General features: G+C 37.2%; 1 protein-coding gene across 21 annotated transcripts in view; it reads right to left on the bottom strand.

Moving 5' to 3' along the window:
- LOC134742978 (protein still life, isoform SIF type 1) overlaps positions 1-20,545 on the bottom strand; it is a 166,497-nt gene that overhangs the window by 63,809 nt on the left and 82,143 nt on the right. For 18 of the 21 annotated variants that reach the window (XR_010127985.1, XM_063676225.1, XM_063676226.1 and 15 more), the window contains one exon: positions 3,479-3,627. Coding sequence is in view for 20 of the 21 variants with exons in the window: in XM_063676225.1 (XP_063532295.1) it covers positions 3,479-3,627 (149 nt within the window). In the remaining variant the exon portion in view is untranslated. Of the gene's footprint in view, positions 1-3,478; positions 3,628-8,053; positions 9,187-15,576; positions 16,107-20,545 lie in introns of those variants that run through there. The other 3 variants (XM_063676228.1, XM_063676229.1, XM_063676230.1) reach the window with 3 other exon arrangements.

The following is a 20,545-nucleotide window of genomic DNA, read 5'->3' as shown; positions in this document are numbered from 1 at the left end:
ATTTTTTAAGCTTACTGTGGGGCTAGGTAGATTTATGTAAGATTGTCTTATAATATCTTTTTTATTTACTTACTTTTAGGTACTTATTAAATTTTAAATTATGAATAAGTCTCCTAACATACATAAACAGTTCCAACGCAATTTCGCTAATATGTGTGCTTAAACATGTAAAATACGTATTATCCCCTGTGAAGTTATATAACACTTCCAACTTTCCGGGTTATGTGACGAGATTTGCCATAAGAAGACGTGGAAATGCAAAAACAAACAACGACACGGTAACGTAAAATAAAAATGTGATTCTAGCCCGTGTCTGCAAAGTAAGGAGCTTGATCCGCGTATTCTCATTATATTACTTTTCTCAAAAATGGACGGCAAAGTCGACGTTGCCGGTTAAAAAGTAAGTCGCGAAGTGCGTAGTTTATGGTCAGTCAAAAAATTAAAAAGTTAAAAACATTGCAGTCTCGATTTCGGGACTGCAATGTTGCATACAAATTTCATTATTTGTCGATTCCAACCTTTTTAAAAGTTGAAGTGGCCTTATTAAATGAAGGCATAGGTCCATTAAACAGCCAAACAGATGATCAGTACTTATTATTATAATGTTGGTACCGCGACTATTTAGGTGTCTCAAATAGATGGCGTATTTTCAGCAGAAAAATACACTTCCATTTTTAATTTAAAAAATAAAACGGCGGCAAAGCAAATCTTTTTAGTTTTTTCTGTGAAAATATATACATAAGAACGTTGCTTTTGTAAAATATTTCTATTATATTTGCATTTATTGCGCCATTTTTGAGAAAAGCACTATATATGACTCGGCTGGAAGGCTACTTCCGAGCCTCGACAATAATGTACTATTGTTTTATCTCGATGGAGTTTGTGAACTTTTATTTACTAACGTATGAAGCTCAAAAGATAAGAATCTGGTATGCAAAACAATGCAATAAGTATCATGTTTTTACACACTGCATATACTTATTTACCCATTTTTAATTATTAATTTGCTTCTGAAATAATATTATTATTCACAATAGATTTTTCGCTCCCAGCTTTGTGACGTCATAATTCTACCGTGCTCTTCTAATCTACCAAAAATGTGTAAATCATGATACTAGAAGAGGTATTATATATGAGGTACAAGCTGCGTACCTGTTATTTATTTATGACCCTATACTAAAGACCCTATTTATCTTCATACCAGAATACTTTTATGCTACGCGCTACGGCGTAGAAAATGCAGGTGTGTCTACAATAACGACTTAACAGGCAGCGACTCGCAGTGTGGCCGACCTAGCCGAGGTGACAATCGCTATCGCTACGACAATGAAACGCTTTGTGTCTCTCTATCACTCTTCCATATTAGTGTGACAGTGACAGTTGCGTTTCCATCGCTACGGAGCGTAAGCGATTGGCATGTTGGCTACGCGGCCAGGTTCTCTGTTCGTAGGCGCTTTTTGCTACATACGGTGTCTGCTACGCTCGTAACGAGTATCTCGCAATGGCACTAAAATTAATCCCTTTAACCAATTTTTTTTCGAAGCAATTGAAAATTTGCAAGCACGTACGAGCTAGGTTATGTTTTTATTAATTATAAGCGAGTATAATTTTTTCCTTCTTTTGTCATTTCCAAGTTACAAGACGGTAATATGTTTGCCATTGTCGGTCAATAAATGACATAAAGTACCCATTTTCATAGTGCGACTGAAACTGTAGGAAAATTTAAATATTTTATAAAATGAGTTATTTTAATGTTTAAAAGCATTAATTTGTTTAAAATATAATAATACATCAAACTAGTTTTTTTGCTGGATTCGTCGACCTATGAACTCAAAACGAAAACGGCCGTTTTAACTTTGGACGCATAGATTAACGAAAAAAATAACGAACGTAAAAACTATTATAATGTATTCAAAATGTACCTAAACCCAAAATCCAGTACGTTGCGGCCCCCGTTTTTTGAATATCGTTCAATTTAAATAATCACATTTATTTACCAGTGTCGCTAGAAAGAACGTTGATGGGCTCTTAAACATGGTGGGGTATAATTTTTCTCGATATACGGGTGCAAGCGGCATTACCATATGTATTATAATTTGACTAATTTAGTATCACATTTTGAAACTGTAACCTAAAGGTTTATCGACAAATACTCTTAGGCATTTAACCCTTTAACGATCAAGACTGAGAAAAATCATCAATTCAAGCCTTTGACGACCGGTTTAGCCTAGTTGGTAGTGACCCTGCCTGTGAAGCCGATGGTCCCGGGTTCGAATCCCGAAAGGACATTTGTGTGATGAGCACAGATACTCGTTCCTGAGTCATGGGTGTTTTCTTTGTATTTATATATTATAGGTATATATATCGTTGTCTGAGTTCCCATAACACAAGCCTCCTTGGGCTTACCGTGGGACTTAGTCAATCTGTGTAAGAATGTCCTATAATATCTATTTAAGCCTCATCGCCAATCTAAACCAAAGACTGTACACGATGAAACCAGGCCACGCATGATGTGGTAAAATGAATAAATGAATGTACATTTTCAAGCACCACTTTTCACTTAATAATTTGTGGTTATCAAACTACATAATAAAATTAGAAACATAATATAAAGTTAGGTTGTCTGTGACTTATAACGTTATTATATATTCCACAGCTCGTGGAGGAGCTGGGGTGGTTAGAGTAGCGCTACCTCGTTTCACGCAAAATAGACACATTGGATGTCGATTTGCGGAAAATGCCCAGCATAACTAACTAACTATATTCCACGTACCTATATATTTTTTTGTCTACGGTCTTCTGACAGTCTTTACCAAATTTTCCAGTTAAAAATATTTTATTATTTTTAATCATATAAACCAAATTATACCTTATTATATTCTCTTTTCACAATACCTAACATTATTCTGATTGTTTTCAGATTAAGATAGTTCTGAGGTGCTTTAACTTTGGTGAATTTGACTTTTTGACAAAAAATGCCCCCCATATAAAAACAGCTTTCAGTGCTTGGAGTAGAAACTTTTCCTGACTACCTCAAGTAGAAAAAAGTTTCAATAAGTATATTTTCGGTAAGATGAAATTCTAATGAGCTAAGTTCTAGTTATAAAACAGCTTATGAAAATATAAATACAAATTGTGGCATTGTAGTACTAAGCGAGCGAAGGCTATCAAAAAACGCTGGACAATTTTTTTTGGGTACGATGGAATATATTCGGCGAAAACACAGAAGCCATTGTAATATGATTTTCATATAAATTACAATAATAACAGATTATTACAATAAAAGAACTGCTTGAATATGTGCATTTGTTAAAAAGATATACCAGATCATGCATGGCCGGGTTTCATCGTTTACAGTCTTTGTAGTCCTAAAAATTCTGTACATGAAAAATATACAAAAAGATTAATGTTATGTACTTAGTATGGTCTTTTTTGAGACCTTTGCCCTATAAACGGTTTAGATAATAATGCAACTTACCCAGCTTTTCTGACAGCACCGGTGCAGTTAAAAGAGGCCGCCGCAGCGCCAGTCTGTTTGCCCTTGTACGGTGAGTTCATTGCGCTCTCGCCGGGGTCCTCTTCATCAGACACCGCCGTCGTCAGTGACATACGATCGTCGTCCGATATCTGGTGGCAATAAAATGACTTGTACTATTCTTCAGTAGGGTAGTGTTATGCTACAACTTTACTACTTATACTTAATCGGAATCTTGTATGAAAGAGCGAATTCCTCCTAATACAAGTTATTAACTTAAAGGGAGGATTCAACACACCTACCCGGTGAATGTAACATTCTTAATTAATTAAAAAAATATATATTTGTTAAGTACTTAAAATTAAGAGTCAAGTTATGATGTCACAATATTATACTGGTAACTCATGCGTTCGTTCCGAATTACTTCTATGAACACAATTTTGAAGAACAGAGCAGATATATTTTTGATACCATTTCAAAACCCTATCCATTTGCTACACAAAAAATGTTTATTAAAAGATGTATTTTCATAAGTTTTATTTACTCAACGATTGCTGTGAAACAACATAATTTGTCTGTAAAAAACTAGTTTATTGGAAAAACTACTCTGTTTCGTTAAAACTTTACGGAACGGCACTGGACTGTCCATTAGCAACTAGGAACTACTGACCCACATGGTAGGCGTGTTGAGTTTTTTTTTTTTATCGTAAAGAAACTTTATAAAATGAGGACACTGCGACCGCTCACAGTGGCATCAATAAGTCGGGCAGAGTCAACACTATTCCTAACAAGAGCGAGGCTAAATTGGCTGTGGAGTAGCGTAGAAAACTAGTCGATAAATATTTCGTTTCTAAAATCGTTGGCAATCATTGGGTTCATCCGCACGGTCGAGTTCTCCGCTCAGTTAGCCTCGCTTTGAACCCGAGCAAATATTTCTTCAATTGTTTACAATGACCTATGGGCAGAACTGGACCCGTGTCGATGTCGGCCCAATCACGCTTTGAGCGCGTTCCGTTCGCGAGCATATTTGATCAAGCGGAGAATGGGGCGCAGACTGGAAATCAGCCGATGTATGACAATGTAAGTTGCTATTTATATCATATGCTAATAATATTTTATTTTTATAATGGAAGAAAGCCCAACACCGATCCAAACATTGTTTGTTTGGTTTACCCATCAACCGTAAAAAACATGTGAATAAAAAACTTATTTATATTAAAAGCTTGCATCGAGTTCGATAAGCAATGATTTAGCATCTAAACGATTTTATTTAAGATGTTATTACACTTTAAAAGCTTACTCATTCTAGTGTAAGGTGGGCGTTACGAACAGGCGTCTTTAGATGGAAGCCTCCAGCGAACATGTTACTTGAACCGTACCTGAATTTATTTGTGTTAATCAGTGAAAAAGAAGTCCTTAAATTGTGCTCACTACAATACCAATCGAGTCGTAGTAAGTATTTGAAGGTATTTTTTTGCTGTCATTCTATTATTAAACATGAATATCATTTAGTTCTTTTTATTACAAATTTTATTTAGTTACTTAATTTTCGTTTCGTGAAACCGTAATTTTTTATGATTTCAAAGAAAGTATTTCTATTATATTTTTGTATCATGGACGTGGCAAGTAAGATATATAATTTTATATTATACTTGTCATTGTTTCGCTAACTTAAGGATGACTAATATGTTAGACCGGGCCGAGTCCGGGCCGGAGCTTCCGGCGATTCTTTTTCTATGGAAAGCATCACGTAATCACCGGTCACCTGTAATAGAAAAGTATGCGCCGGAAGCTCCGGCCCGAACCCGGCTCGGTCTAACGTGACGTGAGTCATCCTTTACTAGGTATCCTTTTTGCATTCACCCATAATAAGGCGACTGTTTTGCCCTTTATGTTTGAAAACGTTTTAGCAATGTCCATTTCCTACCAGCAACATATCAGTTAACTAGTTACGTGTATTAGTTGTGTGCGTAACGAACCTACTTATATATATATAGTTATGTAAAGTAATTAACCGCATGTCTATCATGCGGCTAAAACTTTAAAGTCAATGGAAAAGTTTCTTTATAGAGCATTAACTACGAGGTCGTTACACGAATGTATTTAGAGATTTGAAAATCGAGAGTTCATCTACATGGAAAAAAGTGGTCATGTGTTTAAGTTTAAGTGTTAGCGAGTTAGATGAAAAGAGCTATATTTTGTTACAAAGTATTGCTTTGATTATACATGATTTCGAAATGTTTATAAATATTGGTTTGCTTAATATTCTTTGAGAAACGTGATCGATTAAAATAATATTATTTTTACCTCTATATCAAAAAAATTATTTTACGAAACCTGAAATACGTGAAATATTTTATCACATCATATCATTAAGTTTTTAATAGATAATATAACAAGTCATTCAAAGTTGTAACTGATATTGCTACTTAAAATCATATAAGATTGATATAAAAATATACCAAAAACGGTAATTGTAACATAAGTAGGTTACATATTTTTTTTTTTATTGAATTTAGTTTATATCGCTAGATCAGATATTGTACAAAGGTTTTGGCAGGCAATAAATTATACTGGGTAATATTATATTTGTAAATAAATTAAAGATTGCGCTTTTGATCGCGACACAATATACGCGGGAACAAGGAAGCAGGCTCTTTGTGGCGCACGCGGCGGTCGCGCCCTCGCCTTGATGGCCCTCGACGCCGTGCGCCCTCGCTTTCGCGACAAAAAAAAGAATATACCAACACGAGTTTCTTCATAAAATTAAATTCTGGCTTGAGCTGAAGGTAGGACTACAGTTTGCGTCAGAGATGAATGAAATGAAGAAATATTAAAGTCAACACTTCTTGCCATTTCAAGCGAGCCACCGCAGTTTTACACGCTTAAAAACATTTTAAACATTTTAGTTCTATAATTATATCCATTGTAAAAACGATAAAATGAATAAGTTATCATCATTACATAGTTTTATTCATCTTAGTATACATTATTCAAATCTAAAGTATAAGAAGATAAAGTATAAGAGTTTTACAATATTTACCTATACGTAAATAGATAAATATTCTACTTTATTTATGAGTAAACCAAATAATTTATGTCCTAAAGATAAAAATTCTAACGCAGCAACATGTTCCTAAAGTCCAGCAGTAAATTTATGGCAGACGGACAGCGAACATCCTCTAAGTAGGGATTTTATGATATTCATTGGATTTCTCAACGAGGGGTGAAACGGTAAATCCTCGGGCAAGCCTGGTTCAAACTTAGTAACGAAACGATATAAATAGCGCTTCCCTTCAGATTTTCTTTGTAGCAGGTGCGTCTGGTTTTAGTGAGCATTTAAATAAGGGGTTACATTTATTACCTCAGTTATAATCTTAAACAGCTGCCTTCAGCTTTAGTTAAAATAACGCCGAGCTTGAAACGTTTATTCGTTTTTAAAGCTGCTTACAAACATTTCAGCTATCGCTGGCGATGTCGTCGTTACGCTTTTAAATTAGCAATATTAAAAACTCGTTTAAATAACTATAATATATTATCTAAGTATTTAATTTAATTTATAAAATAAATGACTGTGTTCATATGTACAAAACGAAGCCGCGCATGTTTGCATGTTTACAATACAGTTTAATCTCAGTTGTATCAGGCGTAATCTGTCAACAACTAGGGTAAAGTTTGAAACTGAAACTCCAATGAGATTAATTTTAGTCCCTTTTTGGCACCTAAAAGCCGGTCCCAGCAGTTTGCCTATGCAAGTTGTACAAAATAGAATATCGTAGTTAACTAGAAAGTCTCAGTTTGGAACAAAGTTTTACTAAAGCGGACTATTTTCGTGTACCAGGCTTAAACTGATCCCTAAAGCAAGACCTAAAGTGGCTACCGGTAAATCAGCGTAAGTTGTTTTGCAACAAAATAGTTCCTTTAGTTGACCTAGTTAGGAGATCGTTGTTTAAAAATTGATTTTATGACAACAATAGTCTAATAGAGATAGTATATAATATAAATCTGTGAAATGAATTATTCAATTCTTCGTTTCATGTATCTGTGATTTAATGAGTAATACATAAAAGAGGTCCGTCAAAGCCAACGGAAGACACCAAAAGCTGGCTAAACATTTTACACACAAATAGAGGGTTATTTTCCAAGGAAAAGAAAAGGCCTCATTAGCAGGAAAGGAAATTGCGCTTCCCGAAGGGGAAACTAAAATAAGGTCAAAATGTTAGCTATCTACTACGAGTTTTTTGTCTCAACCAAATGAATTGTGCCGTTTACTAATTATCTATAGATACAATCTGGGGCGTTTTGCTCTGTAGCAATCAATATTAACGTACATCTACACTTTGCTTAGAAATCGGGCTACATACAGCCCAGGCCAAAAGTATGGGAACAACTTTGTTTTCTTTAATAACTTATATATGTTTCCATTATTATTATTGTATATTAGTAACCAAAAACTCGATAGGTCAATAATTTAACGATGAAATTAAGTAGGTACTTACAAGCCCAGCTTATTTTTTTAACTGTCAGGCATTTAACTTTTGTGGTTAAATATAAATACCTATTAACAACATTTCTCACCTTTCTAAGAAACGCCTCGTTGCAAGTCTGGGCAGTACCTTTCCAATGGTAATGTCTAAATCTGACGTTCCCAAGTAGCTTCGTACCATACAACATGGACACTTCGTAGACAATGCGGCGAATGTTGAGAACATCAGTGCGTTTCTTGTACTTGTTTAACTTCCTCCGCCGCACCATGCTTTCGTCCGGCTCGGAGTATTCGCCAGTACTCGTAAGACCCTCCTCAGCGGCCCAGGCACTTAAGACGCTCTCAATAAAACTGAACAATTGCTGAACGTTGGGTTCTAATTTACTAGGTATATAGAGATAAGGCGAAACGGTTTTCTTCGGCACAATAGACTTTTCTTCGGGTTCTTCTTCGGGCGGAGGAACAACGTCGTGATAGGGGCAATTATGAACCTTATGGTGGTGGTGATGATGATGATGCTTTGCTTTGCGCTTCGGTTCTTTCTTTGCTACGGTGCCGCCGCCCTCGCTCTTATCTGCGGTCTCACCACCGCTCGAGTGTGAGTCTCCGCTGCGCTCCCTGCGCGGTTTTGGCTTGCCATTGGACGTCAGTGCGGCAAGCGCACCCGCGGCCAGGCAACAATGATGCGCCACACAGCAGAAACGTGCATCACCCTTGCGGAGCCCTGTATGAGCCTTATGACAGAAGGAGACATCCGGGATCCTCGCTCCGAGGGCCGCCAAATGCGCTCGGTCAGCGCAGACTTGCATAAGAAGATTTTCACCAAAATGCACAGTCTTGTGGCGGCGGCGTCGAAGGTGCATGACCGTGTCGCTGCCGGCCAGCGATGGCGGCGCGGAGACGGATGCGGGCTTGCCGCGGGGCTCCGCGCGCGCGCAACGAGGCGGCGGCGCGCGATGCGTCTCCACCATCATTGGCGAGGAGCGGCGGCGGAGCCAGGCGTCACCTCATGTCGCGCCGGCTTCCGCCGACACCTGCCTTGCCGCTCCGCTCTCTGTTCCGCTTCCGCTCCCGCCGCGACACTACCTTCGCCTCCGTTATCGTCGTAATATCAACATTCTACAGTTTTATCGATTTATCAGTCATTTTTATTAGCACTTTATTACTGAAAACAACTTTACGGCACGTCTATTTCCATATAAGATTGTCCATCTAATTCCTGTATCTTTAAGGAAATTTTGTATTTAATTTTCATTACAACATCACACCGATTTTTTTTTAAATACAGATATTTAATTTAGAGTTTCAAAGACAATCCACCAAAAGTCTAGAGATTAAAAGTGAGACCAACTAAAACTAATAGGTATTTATGACCTGTATCAGAGATCTATGCAACTTCGTATAAGATGAATACAGTCTAAGGCAAAACTTGCCTCGGAAATCAAGAAAATTTGATTATCGCAAAGATGGCGCTACCCACCAATACCAACCGTTGGCCTATTCTCGGCTAGATGGCGTTGACGGTTTCGTTTGTTAATTAACAATTTTAACATATCAGTGAAAGAACGCAATCATATAAAAATAATAAATACAAGTAAAAAAATCATTTATCCATATATATATATATATAATATATATTTTTACTTTCAGTTTTAATTGTGTGTCGATAGATGGCAGTAAATTTACTGTGACTACGAAATTTACTATGACAGTACCCCTCTATCCTATATATTCTCTTTGCCTATGCAACTATAAACTGTCGCATGCCTGCCTAGGATGCGAACTTTACGCGCTGCCTGCATTATATAATATGTATACTTACTTTTACGCTAGCAAGTTGGGAAATTATTCAAACGTGAACGTGCCAACATCGTATGTTTTATGAATACGTTGAAATGACCGCCTACGGCGCCTACTTTATGAGCTAGTCCACTAAAATAAATTCCAATTTTAATCTGTACAAAATTATTGCGTAAAGCTTTCAGACAGTCGGTACATTTTACTGGCTACCTCTCTTCTTCCTCGCGATATCCCGGAATTTTGCCACTGCTCATAGGAGCCTGGGATCCGCTTGACAACTAATCTCAAGACCCAACTGCCATCAGACCTTCCAACCCAGAGGGGAAACTAGGCCTTTTTGGGATTAGTCCGATTTCCTCACTATGTTTTCCTTCACCGAAAAGCAACTGGTAAATATCAAATGATATCTCGTACATAAGTTCCGAAAAACATTGGTACGAGCCGGGGTTTGAACCCGCGACCTCCGCGTTGTTTTATTCATTTATAAATAAATAAATACAGTAATATTTAGGCAAACTTACTAAAAAAATATTCGGCCGCCATAGTTTCTTTGTTTTAGTGTGATAAGTTGATAAAGACTGCCGGTAAATAGAAAAAAGTTATAATTAGTGAAAAATTGTACACACATGTGTCTACAGACTATTGAAATGATGCTTTTCTTAAGTTTTATTTTACTTCTTTTAGTAAAAACGTCATTATTAACCGACTTGACAACGAAAATAAAATCATGATTATCATGAAGCAATATTGTTGATAAGTTAGTAGCTCTTATTTACCTACTTTTTGTCTACCCAGTTTCAAAACTCTGTGCACGTCACTGTTTAGTGTTGACACATAGGAGACTCGTATTATTTGATTATTCTAACTGTCTCACAGGCCAATTCGAACAATGAATTCTACAAACGATATGGATTAGATATATTATGTCAGTGTCAAAAATGACGTTTCTTCAAACAAAAACGTCATTTTTGACACTGATTTATCAAATCCATATCGTTTGTAGAACTAGTAGATGTCGTATCTACAAACAACACGATTCGTGGTTCGAATTGGCCTGTCAGGCGCATGTTTTAATGTTGTCACAAAACACGCAACCAAAGAAAAGTTAAATTATGCACCATTCAGATAAATGTCCCACTCAGCAAATAATCAAAAAGAACGTGTGCGATACAGCCAAGGAAAAAGGTCCACTTAAAACTGGGCCCCAAGTAATCGGCCTGCAACTGAAGTGGGGTGTTCTGCAGCAGACGTTAACAAGCTGCCAGAGCGCAAGCTTAAAAAAATTACAATAGAACCCGCCGTATCTATAATTGAGTGAAATTCTCCGCATTTCAAAGATGTAGCAATTAGAACTGCAGTCGCAACCGTAACAAGAATTAAATGATAGCACGCTGCGCAAACAAAGTTATTTGCAGTTCAAAGAGGTGTCTCGCTTAGCAGAGTTAAGATGGAAATAAATAGTCTGTAAGTCGGATTTACGTTGAGAATAACGTATCTTTTGTAGTTTCCTCGCGTTTTAATTACGCTAATAGCAGACGCGAACTTTCGTGAGTTAAAAAGTAGGACGCGACGCACTGAAGCGGCGGCGGCGCGGCATCGCATTTGGTCCATCAGGCCGTGTGTCGCCAAACGGTGTGGTGCGGTGGCATCGACGTCGGTCTATTGCCCGGGGATGAATTTGTAATCGCTGTAATTACTGTTTCAATACTGCTGCATACCAAATGACGGTGAACTGATGCTGTATGCGCGCTCAAATACCCGTACAACTATATTTACAACTCTAAAATACGCTACTATTCCAATTACTACATACTATGTAATAGCTACCTATTTACGTCCCTATTCTTATGAGATATAAATATACAAGGAAAACGTATTTATAATCAAATTCTCCAAAACTGATTTAAGTAATTAATGTGTTCGAACGGCTTATTAGTCATACCGAGAGTAATGAAAACAAATAAATATATACCTATGCGTAAACAATAAAAGTATTTAGGTGTAAGTCCAGGCTTCGCATCCGTACATAAGAATTGGCCTTATGACCGTTTTGTATATTCGAAGCTTCGTGTTCCTGGTCATTAGCTTGGACACTAACACTTTGTGCAGGGCAGCAGCACAGCGTAGAGCATTCTGGATCCGGACTTGTATCTCGCCCTCTCTCTGGTTGGTATCTGTGACGATGCACCCAAGATACTTGAACCTCTCCACGCCATTGTATGCCATTGCCATTGTACTAACACAAAAAGAGGAGCGCGCGCTGCTGGTAGCCGAGCGGAAGATCTACCGCAAGATATTGGGACGCACACGTCGAGAGGATGGAACCTGGAGACTCCGCAAGAACCAGGAGATTGAAGATCTGGTGTCCGAGCCGAACATCATCGGAGAAACGAAAGCCGCCAGGCTCCGGTGGCTCGGGCACGTAGTCCGGATGGGGGAAGATCGCGCAGTTTGGAGGGCGTACTCTGGAGTACCAAGTGGCCGAAGACCGTCTGGACGCCCTAGGTACCGCTGGAGAGACGAAGTGCAGAAAGACCTCAGCGAACTCGGCGCCGTCGACTGGACAGAAACGGCTTTGGACAGAGTAGCATGGCGGTCTATGGTGTCGGAGGCCAAGATCCACTTCGGGTCGTCGCGCCACAGCAGTAAGTAAGTAAGTAAGGTGTAAGTACTTTGTACTTAATTATTTCTATCGAAATATTTACGCAATAAAACACCTACAAATCGAAATAGCAAAGCTATGGGATTAATAATGCAAAGAAAATGTATCTTCTGGTTTCGTCAGATCTTATAAACATTCATAATATCTATCTTCATCGAAGCGTCGAGAAGTTTAAATAAAGTTTAAGGCTCGAGTCTGGTCCAATTATCAAGGCTCATTATGATCTAAAATAACCTTAATAATGGTGGCGTACATTTCAAAGGTTTTTAATTAGTCACATCGGCAAGTACCTAAACAGTGAGGTAGGCCGAGTGGCGGATGGTAATTTACATCGGCTGGAAGACAATATTTAAGTAATTATCTCTGGGTATTCATCTCAAAATGACATTTCAGCTCCGATTTGGATGGAACAAAAATATGAAATCATAAGAGTGCTTAAAACGAAAGGTACATAACCCTTTTAGTGTGCAAATAAATGTTACTCGTCGGCGTGCGTGGCCTCTTCAAGTTAATGCACATTTTGTGTGTCGGGGAAATTAATGGTCCTCTTTTATTTTCGTGTTGGAGAAATGTTTCTGCTGCATTATTGACATTTTTTTACGTAGAGTAATGCGTCCTAGAGACCGGGATGAGTGCCAGGCGGAGTGCCAGCACTTAAAAGGGATTTTAGCGAGAGATGGACTTCTGAAAATACTTTGCTAACTTTAAGGTACCTAATAATTCGTTTATATAGTATTTAAAATATAGATGTATAAAATGAATACTTACAGCAAAATCATTAAGTCAGTTTAAGGAGACAAAAAAATTGTCATATGTCGGTGGATGTTTATATTGGCATAAATAAAACAAACCTATCTGTACCAGATATTGCTATTCACTCGAAAGTTTAAAATGTTTAAAATAATAAAAATAATCGAAGAAGAATAAAAATAAACTTTTCGTTTTTTGTTTCTCTATTACACATATTTCAAAATGCTATGAGCTGAGCGTTAATTCCCTGCTCCGTGGAGCAATAAAAAGAAACTTCCCATTTTTTTTTGAACGAGCAATAATTGGCTGAGTTTGTAAACAAATCTTTTCATTTAATATTTAGGATGTTTTAACATACTTTTATTAACTTCACTTGTAATTAACGAACTAACAAAGTAATATATTTTTATGGAGTTTTACCTACTTCCTTGTAAAACCGAGAGATGGAACTGCAAGTACTTATCTCCTATATCTCTATTTATTATATGTATCTGATCTGATGATGGAATCAGGAGGTGGTAGCTGGAACTAGTAAATCTTTGTACTTATGGAAATAGATTCTTGTAAGCTGATTTTGAATCCATTTGTACAAATTGTATTAGTTAAAGTTATTCTTTCTGAGGATTACTGTTCCTTTATGTCTGTTTCACAAATTTAATACGCCTCCGTGTATTTTGCTTGTCAATAAAAACAGTTGTCGAAGAGCTAAAAAAAGTAAGGCATTTTTTTAACTCGATTATTATTGACCAGCCAATTTGACTTGTGTTGTGAACTTAATATACAGTTTGAAATATAAATACTTAATTCACAATATAATTTTATTTACATTAGGTTTAGCTGACTAAAACTATACTTCAAAATCTTCATTATTTAGTTTTTTTTTTGACATTTAGATTTTATTCTAGTAACATTGTAGACTAGTATTTTTTATAAAAAAAAATATGTTTGACGATCTTTTTGTGAAATTCTTAATATTCAATTTTATCTGTATAATAATTCAATATTATTATGGAATAATATTAACATCAATAAATTGCTCTGATAATTATCTTGAGATAATACAAATGTACATATTATTCACCATTCATAAGTGCTTGTTGCTAGGCCTACATGAATAAAGTAAATTTGAACTTGATACAATGATGAAAAACTGACAACTAAGCAAGTTATTATATTATGCTATTGCTTTCAACTTTGTTTAAGATCCTAATTCTGTGATAAAAATTCAGAAAAAGACTATCATACACCTACTAAAGTTTTACTCAAGACTATTTCAATACAAGAGGTGCACACACAAATTGCCAAACTAAATAAGAACACAGGACACACTTCAAACGATAGAAAGGCAATCCCCAAAGTAGAGATAGATGGGATCTGTGTAGTGAAGCAGAGCAGAGCGGCTCGGTATCTATGGGCAAATGCAATTTGGGACCCTGTACAAAGTGATTACTTATCGCATATCGATATGGCTACGGCATCTGCGAACGAAATAGGGTTGGTTACCTATTATTTATTTAATTTGATACACGTGAACATAAACCAACTAAAATTGTCCGCGTCGTTTGCACTTTCCTTTTTTGATACATGTAAATATCATTAACTGACAATATTGAAGTAATTGTTGAAAAAAAATCTACACATAATTAAATCCCTCAAACGAAAACATGCTAAGCTAAATGGAAGTCTGATTTATCAAAATGATTCAAAATACAATGGGATAGACGGCCTTTGTATATGTCTTTGGGCGGCTAGATGATAGCTATTGTAAAATTAAATGACCCAAAGAAATGTTATACAACTCCTTAATAAAAAAAGCTCATTTATGCAACAATAGATATTGACATCAACACGGCCATTCATCGAAAGTTTCAATCAGAGGGATAATTAATGTTATCACATACTGCCTAAATTTAGCTCGTATTTAATTGCAATCACGGCGCTGAAACATGCCACCTGATTGCAATCAGTGAACGGTAACAATTAGACAGCAGTAAATGAAATGAATGATACATTTATTAGTAGAAATTATACCGCAAACCCGATAGATCAAGTAAGCAATTACTGATTCGTATTTGTAATGAGTCACCCTACGGGTGGACGTATTCATCCAGGCGTCCTGCATTGCGCAAAATTCCAATTGGTTTGTTGTTTTATTTGTTCTTTTTAATTGGAACGGTAGCCTTTGACAGGCTCGACATTGTTTTACTTTTACACCTACATTTATTTTACCTTTCATATTACTGTATTTCCAGGGATAGTATAATCCGGGTGCATCTAAATTAATGCTCATTTCGTAATTTAATTAATACAATTTGGTGGATTGTCTTCATAACACTAATATAAATCTATCTTTGATCCAGTAAATTGTATTAGAATTTGGATTTCAACGATAATTAATGTTACCATTTGACAGCTGACAGTAAGGATTTACGAAGGCACTTCAATTGGATTCTGATAAGGAAACGCTGAACCTGCTCTGACGTGGTATTGCCGCAAGGATAGGCGTACACATCACAGTAGGGCGGCAGACAGCGCCGACCTTAGTCGAACGTGCATCAATCGGCGTCGTCCGGTCATCGCCGCAGCCGGAGGCGGGTCGCGAGTCGGTTTAAGTTTATAAATAAATAAGTTTTTTTCAGTTACATAACCAAGCACTGAGTACACAATGGGACGCCCCAACACCCCGGCGGCCCTCGCTGCGACTGCCAGCACGCGTCGACGGAGGGTGGTCGCGATCGTCAAACTTCGTTACGATTCGGAGCAGAACGATCGTATGTCCTCGGGCGCGCTCGGAGCACGCGCGCCTGCGGGCGCCGCCGGCCCCGCGTCCCGCCTACCACTGAACCAACCAGCCTTTAATTTATTTCCGACTAGCTTTCCGCCTTGCGGTGCCCTCCACGGTTTTCCTTAGATGGCGATATATCAAATAATTATCGATATTTTTTTATAACTAATTTTAAAATATTTAATATCCCGACCGACGCATCGCTTATTGAAATTGTTGACTTGTAAAGTATTTGGCATGACGTAACGTTTACGTTTTCGTAGAGCGAAGTCACACTAACAATAAAGTTTCCTGATCTAAAGGAATGTGAGATGTAGGTTGGGTTAGGTTAAGTATATGTAGCTACTTAATTTTAATTACCGCCTTTTTTTATGATAACCCTAATAACGTGAAATACGTTAAGCAAGCTCGTATACACAGCACGTGACCATATAATGTACTCAACCAAAATATAAAAATGTTTTCATAAAATCAATCAGAAATACATCTACAGGAATAGTCACAAAAATGTGGAATTCCAATTGCATTGCTATAACCGCCAAAATGTGATTTATCAAGGAATGACATTGACACTTTCAAGAATATTGACATTAAGTATTTGCTACTGTTAAAACGACACCCGAAGTTTAAAAAAATTGGTGTTCATTAAATAGTTATTCTAATAATTTTCCTTTAACACAGCACAAAGTAGTAATTTATAAACAAGAAGACTTACCTAATAATTTGTTAACTGTAAAATGTCAAAACTTTATCAATGTCATAAATCTAGAGGAACTTCGTGAAGTCCGCATTAAGGGGGGCAAATAAAATAGTATCTGTGCTCACAGAGTTTTCTTGTAACTCTATACTAATCGCTCGGTAGCTAATTAGAGTATGCTATGGTACCTATACAGCACAGCGTCACAGCATTATTGCGCGAGTGCGCTCCGCGAGCACTTCACGTAATGCTGTAACCCGGCACGCCTCGGCAAGCAAGCAGTCACGGACAAACAACCAAACATGACACTAAGGCCTGGGTGAACGCCACGAAGCTCGGAGGTTATTTACTCTGCAAGATTACTACGATACGCCATGGGGTATTGATGTCATTTTTCCGTTTTTCGATAATATTATGGTACCGGCAGTGATAGTCGTCCATCATTTTTAATCGTTGCCGGAGAAATATTATGAAAATATATATACCTAGTCGGCTCATAAGTTCTGTCATATACATAGTATCAAATAAAATCAAAAGTTTAAGTTTATTCCGTATAATTTGTACAGCGTTTGAAAGCTTATAAACTAGAGAATCTAAATGTATAACATTTATTCAAAATGACCGCCATAATTATCTACACAGGCTTGAAGTCTTCGTGGCCAGTCGTCAATGGATTCACGCACCACTTTCATGTCGATATTGGCCACTGCCGTAGCAAGAGATTTTTTCAGCGAGTCTAGATTTGCATGAGGTTTTGAGCACACCTTTTCCTCTAAATACTGCCATATTTTATAGTCTAAAGGATTAAGATCTGGGCTAGAGGAGGGCCAATCTTCATGCCGTATAAAGTCGATTTTATTGGAGGCGAGCCAGGCTTGTGTAGACTTTGCCTTATGGGCTGGAGCAGAGTCCTGCTGGAAAACCCAATGCTGGTTTAGAAACATCGTATGGGATAGTGGTTTCACAATATTAGTCAACACCGTGTCTTGGTACACTTTGGTACTAGTTTTTACTCCTTTCTCACAAAAATGCATACTAGTGACGCCCGCATAAGAAACTCCCAGCCAAACCATCACAGATGAAGGGTGATGACCTCTTTGAATACGGGGAATGCTATTAGACGCTTCTTTACTATTGCGAGCGTACACTCTATCATTTTGTTTATTACAGTTTTCTTCTATGTCAAAAATTTTCTCGTCCGAAAACAGTATACAACGGTGCTTATTTTTAGCGTACTTTTTCAATAAAGCTTTAGATCTTTTAAGCCTTAAAGCTTTAAGCCGACCATTGAGAAGATGGCCAGTTTTTCGTTTATAAGCACGAAGTCTCAGGTCTTGATTAAGCACTCTTTTCACCGTGTTTTTGCTCAAACCCATCTGGAGGGCCATAACTTTTTGTTTCCTAGCGGGATTTCTGGCAATGCGTGCCCTAATTGCTTGTACAACCGCTGGAGTCCTAGCTGTACGCGGACGACCGCTTCTTTTCTTGTCATTTAAACTAGAGACCTCACTGTATCTTTCTATGGTACGATACACAAATCTTAGAGAGAATTTTAAATTTTCAAGTAGCTTAAAAAATTTAGTCGGCGAGTGACCACAACGATATAGTGCAATTATTGCGGTACGGCTATCTTTAAGCGTCCACTCCATGTTGAAGAAAACAGAAAATTGCAAAATTATACTACTCAAATATTTAATAAAGATTCGAAATTCAAATGCAGAACGGTTTTTGTTTTAGGAGTTCCAAATTTAAATTTTAAAGGCCAGTGACAGAACTTATGAGCCGACTAGGTAGGTAAGTGCGCACCGTATCTCATAGGGATGATTATCAATCTTGCGCATGTGTATTTTTACATATACTGTATTCCAAGTTAAATAAGAGGGAACAATGCAATACTGTATTTTTGAAGTTAGATAATTCGTAGAGGACTCGTACTTATTAAAAAGTTTAGTAATTAAGAATGTCTTGGTCCTCCTCGGTCTATTCTATTAATTTAATGCGATGTTTTTTTATCTCCAAAAAGAACCTAAAAACAACCTCCAGATAATGCATGGATTAATGGACATCTGTGTAAGTAATTGATTGATTCAGTGGACATGGGGATTAATTAGTTACCCGCCAGCAAGCTCGGTCGAATTTCACCTTCCCCTACAAACGGAGTTTCGTTCTCATTTTAAAACTACGTGTTGGATTGTAATGAAACTATGCACATACAATAACATGGGGTATATCTAGTCCTGTAATTAGTTTATATAGCTCCTGTTTATAAAAGAAATGAAATAGAGCAAAAACAAGTTTTCTATGAAAAACTTAAATTCGCTGTATTTTTTTAACTATGGTATCTGAAGCTACATAACCTAATTACAGGACTAGATATACCTTATCCTATACAATACAGTTTCAGAGCAAGCTAGTAGTTTTAAAATGAGAGCGTAACTACGTTTGTATCCATGGAGAACCGAGCTTGCTGGGGACTCTTAAATCGTCGGCACTCGTGACGCGTATATCACTAGTTCAGTAAGAGCTCAATATCAATTAATTCTCGCTCTAGAACACCAAATGGAAGATAATTGCAGTTTTTAGGGAACCGCCCGAGTGGAAACCTCATCAAAGCGCCAATTAGTGCCAGCTTTGTCCATTACACCGTGCTCAGCCATTATTATGGTGACGAAAATTACGTAATTACGTACTCATTGTAATAACGTCGTTTAAACTTCAAATTAAACAGTTTAGGTGCACAATATTTTCGAACGATGTTAAAAACCATCTCTTATCATCTTAACAGGAAAGATTACAAGAAATAATAATGGCTCCTCCGTGTGGGCACACGCACAACCATGGCCGCCACTTCCTTTGATGTTTGCTGGAAAACCGACATAATTTAAGCTCCATCGTCGCCGATCATGGGCCACTGTAGGCCATTAAGCCCTCCACACGATTGGGATCACCTGCAATTCCCCATCATGGCCAATGGTTTAGAGGAGCCATAAGATTAACTTTATTTTTAATGATAGTGCTGACGCTACTGCACTGACGGTCGGTTTCATTTGCATTATGCACGCTCGCGTCCGTGTACGCGATCAAGCGTGATGCTAAACACACGCGTGTTTTCTACAGCAACAGAGATATACATAGGAGAACTTTCAAAAACTTTCGTAGGAATATGGGCTCCATTTAATACTATTTCCATGTGCCATGTGGAACGACTAAGAAGTCTAAAAATGAGAAATACATTCTAAAATTTTCGTGAAACATACATTCAAAATTACGACAATGCATACAAATTTTTGGAAAAATTCTAGCACTTGCTTGAGTAATTACGTATTTTATTAAGATCGGAAATGTATTTGTTTGTTGCTATCTCGTATAAATTGTACCAACGACACATGAAATCATTTTATCTGTATTATACTTAGAAATTCAGGCCCTAGTTAAGATTATGTTATGTGACTGTCGCTTTTACGCACATTAAATTTTCGCAGTCGAGGTAAAGCGTAAGCGAAAAGATGCTCGGCGGCAGTATTGTGGCTGGCAGTAAAACTGAGTGTTGTCTTCATTTGCGCCATTAAAAGTTAACGCCCATTATACTCTCTGTTCTTGTTAGATTGTTATTCTTAACTTGTTAATTTAACTTGTTTGCGTTTAATCTTTGTTATGAATGACATTGCGGTGTACCTGTCTTGTAAACTTACACCTCGACTTATGTCATAAGTAATTAACTTTTCCAAAACGTATTTAGGTATATCGCACAATTCTGTATTTTATAATTTAAATAGCTAAAAAAGAGTCTGTGATATTCTGATATGCTAACTTTATTAAGTACCTACATTTAAGTTTGCATTGCATATTACACTTTACAACTTAGTCCAGACTTTATCTATTCTACAACA

Source organism: Cydia strobilella, chromosome 7 (assembly GCF_947568885.1).
Source record: "Cydia strobilella chromosome 7, ilCydStro3.1, whole genome shotgun sequence".
NCBI classification, from domain to species: Eukaryota; Metazoa; Arthropoda; class Insecta; order Lepidoptera; family Tortricidae; genus Cydia; species Cydia strobilella.
This window is presented reverse-complemented; position numbering and strand designations above follow the sequence as displayed.